Here is a 9,667-nt window from a genome sequence, read left to right as displayed (position 1 = left end):
CTGGGTGACTGTGGGCTCAGGTGGGATCATGGCAGGCACTTAGCCCAGTGGCTGGTGTGTCAAGAGCTCAATTACAGCTCAGTTGGTGTGACCAGTAGAGGTGGGTCAACTGGGTCTGCTCTTCCCCAGAATGTGCAAGTTTGGGAGTGGAGCAGGCTTGTGTGACCCCTAGAAGGATGAAATAATCTCTTCAAGGGAAGATAATCTTGAAAGCCATTTCATATATCCTTTACTTTGCCCCAAAGGCAAATAGGGTATCGACTTGAAAGGCAATTTAGGATAGAGGGATAAGGCTTTTACTGCTAGTAAAAGGGGAGACTACATGATGGAGATTAACCCGACTGTGTTGCTGTGTGAGAGTCACAGCCGCCTCCCAGTTTCTGCTTTTATCTTTTCTCTACTCCTCCCTGTACCAGGCCCGCCCACTTCCCCAGCCAAGGAGAGTAATGCATCCAGTTTCCCCCAATCGGCTACTGACTTGGCACTGCTACAGGAACAGCGGAAGGAGACCTTTGCCTTCAGAGCAAGTTAAAATACCTCTGACTGAAAGCCCCTTCCTGGCCCTCAGGGTAGGGCAGGACTCAGTTCCCGCAGGCAGCATTTCCTCAGACTTAACAAAGCCTGCACTAGCAGGTAGGTTCCAGAGCACGGAGCTGTGTTGTAGGCTCAGCCCCAAATACCTCTGGCCAGGCAGCAGAAGGCCCCTGCCGCTGACACTGCACAGTGAGCTTTTAGCAGGGGTCAGCAAAACGTCCTTTCACTCCTTTGTGCCTGCGTCTTCTGCTTGATATGAGGTGGTGTCCTGTCATCAGTGGGGTTTGTTCTGTGAGTTGGTAGAGCTGCTAACTGTAAACACTCCCACAAGCTATAGCCACAAATAGCTTGACCTTTCGCTTTCCCGGCCCCAGCCATAGAAGAACAGTTGGGCACCCATTTAGTACAGAGGATGCTCTAAAGCCCTGGGATAGGGTTTTTACTCCCAAGAACTTAAGTTTGGTAGTGGAAGTGGGTTTCAAATGTCTGGTTCCAAAGGCTAAGGCCTTGACCCAAAGCTAAGAGCGCAAAGACCCCTAGATGGTATGAAGGAGCCCCTGGGGCTCCAGAGACCAGAGCTCAGCTCTTGGCCCTGCCACTCCTAGCTGTAGCATCAGGCCGATAGGCCTCACTGGGGTCTCGTTTAGGAAAGAGGATGGTACAAAAATTGACCTCACAAGGCCTCCCCAGCTCTACTGTTTCCTAAGTAGAGTCAAATGCAGAATCCTATTGCGATTCTGGATTGTGGGGAGGGCAGGTTATTTCCGCTCCAGGGAATGAGCAACTGGATCAGTTTTGTTGCTGAGTCGGGGCATTGAGGTTTCTCAGGCCCAGGCCTGGCTCTAGCCTAGCCAACCCCTTCCTGGGCCAGGATTACTACCTTGACTCAACCAAGTCAAGTTTGAGTCCCCTCTAAACAAGTATTCCCATAGATTGGAATCATTTTTCCTAAGGTTGGAGCATTAGTCTATGGGCTTCTTAGGAAAGCAGGGTAAGTTTACTGTGGACTGACATTCCCAATAAAATGGTCCCCTCGCCTTGCCAAACGAAAAAAGTACAGCCCCTGTTTTGGCAGTGCTCAATGAGGCCAGCTGGCGAGAGAAAAGAAGAATCACAGAAAGGCACTAGGATCCGCCTGCTTTAATTTCACAAGATGAGGTTGAGCAGTGAATTTCTCACCGGAGGTCACACAGCTTCTCAGTGGCTGAGCTGCGACCATAACGCAAGTCTGCCACCCAGGGCAGTGTCTTCACCGCTATGGATAGAAAGTCCAGGGGCCTCATTAATAGCACGCATTGACAGACTGAGGTGAACTGTCGAGAGAGCTTTAGACTTGGATGGATTGTGCCCGCCAAAGCAGACTGACTTGGGGACGCCCCAGGGCTCCAGCTTCTGTAGTCCAACGTGGCCAGTTCTCTTGGACGAGTTCCTGCCTCGCCCTTCAAAGGCACCAGCTGGCCTAGGAGAACTATACAATGGCTTTATTGTATGTACAACTCATTAGCAGAGATCCACTCTGCGGGGGCTCCCTGACCCAGCCTGAGGCAACCAAAGCCAATGGACTTTTTAAATTTTACATAGTGATACTTAATCTTCAGGCGGCAAGGGTGTGGGTGAGTGAGTGTATGTCAAAGGCCACTTTTGAGAATACACAAAAGTTAAATACAACCTTGTCCCACCTCAAAAATAAATGCACATATGCTCCAGCTCTTGCATACAATTTCCGGGGGATCATGGGTTGAAAAAAGTCAGCTAAAGGACTCTTGCACTAGTGCTTTCATGTGCTACTGTCTGTTCAGCAAAGAGAAAACCCAGCAAGCCTGCTTCACAGGCTTCCTCCTCCCTCTCCTCTGTGCTCAACCAGACCCCACAGAGCCTTCAAGGACAGGGTGGCAGCCCTTCCTCCTTAGGTCTGGTGGACAGAGGGACTTTTCCCCCTCTTTGTTTCTCCTCATTGGATTAGATGGTTATCTTGTCTTCTAGGAGCTTCCCAACCTTCCAGGGTACAGGCAAATCCAACACACCTGCAGGAGCTCCTCAAAGGCACCCACATTCTTCCACAATCATGTCTTTATGATGGTCTAGAAGGACTCGGCCATTGTCCACGTACAGCATACTCAAGGGCTTGGTCTTCACTGGGGCACAGCAGGTGGAAGGGACTCGGTGGGGTTGGTACCGTTTCAGCAGACTCTGTGAAAGGGAGGACAGGGGTGTCAATTCACATCCCAGTGGTGAGGTCAGAATGGTGTCATTTCTGGGTAAAGTGTGAAAAATTTACAGAGTTAAAATCAGTTTCTGGGGGCAAAAATAGAAAATTCATTTCATAAAGGAATCAGAATGCCAATACATCATCAACTCTAATATCTAAAGGTACGCGGGCCTCTCACCGCTGCGGCCTCTCCCGTTGCGGAGCACAGGCTCCGGACGCGCAGGCTCAGCGGCCATGGCTCATGGGCCCAGCCGCTCCGCGGCATGTGGGATCTTCGCAGACCAGGGCACTAACCCGTGTCACCTGCATCGGCAGGCAGACTCTCAACCACTACGCCACCAGGGAAGCCCTAAAATAAATTCTTTTAAACAGCCTTTAAACAGAAGATTCTAAAAGCTGTATCTGGGTAGAGCAGTAGGTAACATATGTTCTCCTATTGTTCTAGTCTAGAGTGAATACCAACTTTAAAAATCTTCCAAGAAACTCCTGGTTTAGTTCCAGAAATATGAAGAAGAGAGTCATGCGGAAATTCTTGTGGGATTTGCTTTGTTTCCCAGAGAAGGGCAAACAGAGTCAACGGGAGAAAAGGTAACAAGCCCTTGGCATTCTGGAACTGGGCCCTGTCCCTGTGGTCCAGTGGTGGCTTTTCGGGTCAGTGTTAGATTTGGTGACTGGGACTATCTGGGTCTCTGGTTCCCTCTGATCGTGCTGCAGGTAGGCTGGTGGACAGAAGTGGGGCCTGGGAGAGACTCAGGAGGGCCTGTGCCCAGGACAGGTCCTCTAGGATACCAGCCCCCACCACTGCCTCCCTCTCACGAGCTCAGCTCACATTCTCCCCAGAGCCTCTGGACCCTGCCTGAGGCTTGGCATGGAGGATGTACTACAGGTCCAAGAGATTCTCAGTCCAGGCCTCATAGAGTGAAAATAAAAACACTTTGATCCCGTGTGACCTTTGAGAGCAGGTCAGGGCCACCATACATAAGCTCTCTTCTCTGCTTTCTCCACCTCATTTTCCTTCCATTCCTCTCCCTCCACCACCTTCTAGACCATAGGCTGATTAGTGGCACCTGGTGGTAGCCTCTGGCTTTATTACTTCTGCAAAATGGGTGTCCAACTCCTGTTTTTAGGCAGCAGAAGTACAGTGGCTGGAACAGTAATATCTCTACCTTGGCCTCATAAACGCGGCCCCCATTGCATTAATGAGTTACAGACTTCTAGTAATGGTAAGACAACGTTATACCTGTTACCTGCTAACTATTGATACTACACATGTGGTATGCATATCATCTCATGTAACCCTAGAAGTAAGGCATTGCTATCCCCATTTTACAGATGAGGAGACTGAGGCTCAGAGAGAGTAAGCAACTTGATCAATATCACGTAGCTAATGAGTAGGATTCAAACCCAGGCCTGTCTATTCCCAAACTCCAAATTCTGAACTTCCTTTCCTAGAATGTCAGGGCAGTGGGAGGAACTGAGACCCTCCAGTCTACACACCCCACCCCTAATTTTTATTTATTTTTTTTCCACCCCTAATTTTATGACAGAAGGAAAAAGTGCCAGGAAAGCAGTGTGTTCAGGGTCACCTGACAAGGCACGACTCCATGTAGGCTCTCTGAGGGTGTTATCATTGGTCATCTCTATATCCTTAACACCTGTCACAGAACCTGGCACATTGTAGGTGCTCGAATAACTGCATGAATGAACACACTAACGTAACAGCAAAGCCAGTGTCGTGATCTGGTAGTAAGGACAATTCTCCCCCACAGCTTACCACCTCCCCTCCCCAGGCCTTGGCATCACACCTGGATGTATGCGTGGTTGGTTGGATGGAACTCTTCCCCCACGGGGTTAGGACACTCGCCCTCACAGCGATAGGCATTGTACTGCTTGGGGTAGATGATCCAGGAGCCCCATCCGATCAGGTTGAAGTCCACCTGGAACTTGACCTTCCGACACAGTTGGTTTCTGTCCTGCAAGTGATATCGACGGTGCCTCCTGGCCCTCTCCCGGGAGAGCTGTCCCTCCTGGACCCGCCAGGAGCTCTCAGCTTCCCACAATAGGGTGGAGCCACCCAGCCGCTTCCGCTCCAGGGAGAGGTTGGAATAGAGCATGAGGAGCACATTGGTGACAGGTGATGTGGGGGGCCGCCGCCAGCACTCTCCAGCCAAACTGGACATCTGCTCCTTCAGCTCCCCAGGGTGCTTCAGCCACTTGGAGAGTGGCCTGGTCACCTCTAGGACCATGCTGCCCGAGGAAAAGGTAACCTGGGACAGAGTGACAGTGAACAGGTCCATTCGAAGACGTTCTGGGCAGTTGGGTGGGTCCTTATCCTCATTCAGCTTTGGCTGGTGGAAAATCTCAATTGAGAGTGGGACATCAGGAGTAAGGGCCACAGAGCTGGACAGCTGCAGCCGGAGCTCGGCCCATGCCAGATCCTCTTCTTGGCCCAGGAAGGAGAAGTCAAAAGCAAAGGTCCAGTTCTGCCCATCCACCTCCACATCTGGGTGAGAAAAAAACAGAAGGAAGCAGGTGAGTGGGGGCCTCCTGCAGCCTCAGTTGGTGTAACAACCACCATAGCTCATGACTGAGCCCTTACCTTATATGAATCGTCACCCTAACCCTATGAGCTGGGCATGTTATTGAACCCATTTTAGAGATGAGGAAAATTGAGGCTCAGAGAAGTTAAATTACCTGCGTGAGGTGTCATTCTTGGAAGGTGGCAAAGCCAAGAATAAGCCCAACTGCAAAGCCCAACCTCCAAATCACTGTTCTGCTGCTCCCCCTCAAGACACTCCAGAGAACAATTGGTAAAAATTGGATGAGTTCATCTCCTTCTCCCTTCTCCCCTCACACATGCGATCTAAGGACAAGCCCTGAGCTTTCTGACAGAAATCCTGGACTTCCACCCACCCTGTGGCCCGTTTGCCAGGCTTGGTCTTCTCATTGGAAAGGGTGGCCTGTTTTACAGCACAATGAGGTCGATTCACAGATCATAAGGGTTGGAGCTCCCAGGGAGGCATAGGCAACGGAAGCCAAAGACTGGTCACCCTTTCCCCCACCAATTCCTAAAGACAGAGGCAGACACTTCAAGAGTTCTTGGCAACCTTACAAATAGGTTTCTAAAGACATCCTAAGCTTGACTGTGCGCTGACCTTGCACTTTTCCACCCGGTAGTCTCTCCTACCTACCTGCAGGGGGCTCACCCTTTCCCACTCCAGGTCATCCACACGCCGGGGCAGACACAGCAAGCACACACCCAAGACAATTAAACCCATCCTGAATGAAAAGGAATGGGGAAGCACATTCCATTCATTTTAGTTCTGGACTAATGTGGTCTGATGTCTGGGAATAGCACATATTGGTGGATTTTTCAGGTCAGCTAAAAGTGATCTTTAACTTTTTTCAAGCCCAGTTTCATCTTTGCAGTGGGAATAGTAATGCCCTACCCTTCCCTGCATTGTCATGAGGACCCAGGGAAATGAAGATGTTTCAAGGTCTATTGCTAAATAAAAGGCAGAGGTTATTCATTAGAAATAAAAACAGTAACCCTTTGGTGAATCAGTCCCGAAGGTAGTGATCTCTGACTTAGGTCCACTCTGGGCAGACCACACAAGAGTTTTGTTTTTTTGGTTCTTTGTCTCATAGAACATCTTTGGGCAGATAGTCAGTGGATTTCTCTGGGAAGTCCAGCCTGCATTAGAAGGGGGTAATTCCCAGCTTCAGCATCCTGAAGCTTCTCCCAGCCCATCCCTAGATGTTCTTTTTCACTTAATTTCCACTTCCCTTCTCATTAGCACCTGCAGGAGGCAATAACCGGCCCCTGACTAGCAACTCCCCAGAGGTGTGGGGAGGAGGCTGACACCACCCACTGCCCTTCGCAGCACCGCCCCGTGACATGTAGCGACTCTGCTACAGCTCCGCCTACACCAGGACTTAAAACACACTATCTCAAGTATCCACAAATGGCTTTTTAAAGGCATTCCAGCTCAGTGTTTAAGAGGAGGGACCCGGTGTCTCTGGTGATGGATCAAGTTCTGCCACTTGCTGCCACACTGGGCAGCCAGCTTTCTCTGGGCCTCAGTTTCCCTCTGGGTAAAAGGGAGATGGTAACAGTATCCACCTCACAGGGGTGTTGAGATTTACTGAGATAATGTGTGTAAAGTGCTTTGCCCAGCACAACCACCAAAGTGCAATAAACGGCCATCATCAACTGCCTCCTTATTATTACCCAAGTCCAAGTTAGAAATGCAGATGTCCAGGCAGTGAGGGACCTGGACAGGGGAACAAAGTCATCTGCTGCTGGGATGGCAGTGTGGATGCAGGGGCAGGGAGGAGGATACTCCTTCCTGCTGGAAGAGTCTGAGACCCCACTAGCCTACCTGCAGCCAAGGGCTCCCCAGGACACAGTGCTAAAAGGTTTTCTTAGATCTGGCTCTGGTTCATCTTAGAATAATGGGGAGGTCTAATCTTTGAGGGTCACCAATGCCTGATAAAAGCCAAGAATGCTCTCCCCAGAAAAACTGCATTTCCTACTAACACAATAAATGTGATTTGGGGCTGGTTATAAGAAAGGGGTTCATGGATACCCTGAAACCCATCCACAGGCTGAATGTTGACTTGGCCACACGGGCCCCAGTGAAATCTCGACCCACTTCCAATTCTAAAGAAGGAAGGGCTCATGATCTTGGGTTCCTTTCCCCTCAAACAGGGTGTTGAGTTAGAGTCACGGACTCTGTAGAAAAAGAGGGTGAGTATGACACCGAGTTCCCACCCTACATTATTATAAATTATGAGGGTGATTACCATTAACTGCTTCCCTCATGCCAAGTGTTTTATAAGCCTTGTCTCCTTAAATCCTTCCCACCTTTCTCACCATTTTGCAGATGAAGAAACTAAGGTCCAAGGTGAAGATGGTTAAACAGTGAAAGACACAAGACACGGATGCACACCTGATTTGGTTAGATTCCAACACCCATTTCCCCTTATCCTGTGCAGCTTACAAATAAACCTGAGATGGAAAGATACCACACTCACACAAATGAGGTAGAAAGAAAGCCGGGCACTTAATTTTTTACAAACGGGGAGGAGACTAGAAAAGTCAGCTGATGTGCCAGGGACACATGGGGAATTGGGAAGCAGGGTTTGAGGGACCAGACCCAGTTTCCCAGACTGTCAAATCACCACAAACCTTCCAGAACTCTCTGGAAGGAGGGAGTGAATTGGAAAAGTGCGCCTCCCACTCTTTGCTCATCCACCTACCCCCCAACCCCAACTTTCTGGCAGGGCAGAGCACTACAGTAATTTTCAAATTGCTCCGCCCCCCGTGTGTCCCTAGTCTGACTAGTCCCCATATGACCCTTCTGGAGACGGTCACTGGCCGTCTGACCCCAGACGCGTTTGGCCAGGGAGCTAGGAGCCCCCACCCCCAGATCACAAGGGGCCGGCGGTGGCCGTCAAATCAGATTATCGGATGTGGATTTCGCCCGAACTCCGGGGAGGGCCGTCTGGCCCCGGCAGGCAGAGAGAGGTGCAGGCAGGCAGGGGCCACCCCGGGCGCTGGGATGTGGATTGCCCGGAGTAGAGGAGCCCCGCGGGAAGGGCTTCCTCTTCTCAACATCTACCTGCGCCCAGTGCCCAGAACGCACGCTGCCCCATCCTCGCGGCTGATACTCTCAAGGTCACCATGGGAGTGACCTCGCCCTCTCCAAATCTAGGCCCCGAGCCCGCTGTCGTCCGGGACACTGACACCTACCCAGCCTGGGCTGGATGACCCAAGCCTGCCGCAGTTCTCGACTTCGGGGCATTTCATCTCTAATCCATAACTTCTGAAACCTAATCCCTGATGTTACATGCTTGACACCCTATTTCGAACCTCAGTCTCAGCCAGAGACACTCCCAACGCCAGACCCCGGAACGCCTTCACCCTCACTCGCGAAAAGAAAAAAAAAATTTTGACAAGACAAAATAATTGTATTAATAATAACGACCATACATTACTATGCCTGGTTTTGTGCTAAGCGTTCTATGTGCGTTGTCCGTAGCCCTCGCCAGTCCAATAAGGGAGGCACTATTACTCCTATGCTACAGATGTGCAAACCGAGGCGCCCGGAGATTACAGTAGTTTAAGACGGCACAGATAAGCAGTGGCGCAATCAGTCTTCCACCCTATAGTCCCGCGCTTTACCCACCCTAAACAAGACCGGAACGCAGAGGTCTCAGTCCGGGACACACCCCGGGTGCCACCAACCCTGTCTCCCGAGCCAAGGCAGACGCCGAGACACCGTCAGCCCCAGCCCCTGAACGTGCCCTTCAAGCGTGCGGATACGTTTTCAGTGGCACGTCTCCGGCATGGTGCCGCAGCCCCTGCCCCTCCAGCCCTCTGCTGGAGTCCCGCGCGGGAGCGCCCAAGGCGCGCCGGGGGTCCCGCCGAGCGGGGCGGGGCGGGGCAGCCTACCTTGCGCCTGCAGGCTACGTATGATGTCCGCCCGGAGCAGCGGCTCGCGGTACAGGCTCAGCATATAAGCAAGAGGGGATGGCGACGAGGGCTGCCCCCACGTTCGAAGGGGCACCGGGGCTACCATCGTGGCGCCCGCCTGGAGGAGAGCCCACCAGACTTGCAGGAGGAACAACAGCAGGCTGTGGGCGTGCATGGTGGGGTGGCGGGGCCCAAGGCCAGCCTCCGTCCCTTATATCCTGGGCCTTCGCGGGCGCCCCGCCCCTGCCCTTCCTCCCTAGGGGAAGCTTTCAGGTCGGATAACACCCCCCAGCCCAGCCCCCGTCACCGGGGGTGGCCCCCAGAGGGACCACCTGCTGGGGGCGAGTGAGACCTGAGCCTGGTAGGGAGGAGATCTGAAAAACTGGAGGAGCTGTTAGGTCCAGGGACCGTCTAGTTTGCCCAGTCTGGACACCCTGGCACTCTGC

The 9,667-nt window shown here is 51.8% G+C and overlaps 1 protein-coding gene across 1 annotated transcript; it reads right to left on the bottom strand.

Moving 5' to 3' along the window:
• Positions 1-2,571: 2,571 nt before the first annotated feature.
• NODAL (nodal growth differentiation factor) lies at positions 2,572-9,405 on the bottom strand (the record flags this gene model as incomplete). The annotated part of the gene is made up of 3 exons (XM_082854095.1): positions 9,201-9,405; positions 4,549-5,246; positions 2,572-2,724 (listed from the first exon to the last, which is right to left on the bottom strand). The coding sequence occupies exons 1-3, from the start codon at positions 9,394-9,396 to the stop codon at positions 2,572-2,574; spliced, it is 1,047 nt and encodes a 348-aa protein (XP_082710221.1). The 5' UTR covers positions 9,397-9,405.
• Between the last annotated feature and the right edge of the window lie 262 nt (positions 9,406-9,667).

This window comes from Leucopleurus acutus (assembly GCF_964270905.1).
Source record: "Leucopleurus acutus genome assembly, chromosome: 14".
NCBI lineage: Eukaryota > Metazoa > Chordata > Mammalia > Artiodactyla > Delphinidae > Leucopleurus > Leucopleurus acutus.
Note: the sequence above shows the minus strand (reverse complement) of the source record. Positions and strands in the feature narration are given on the sequence as shown.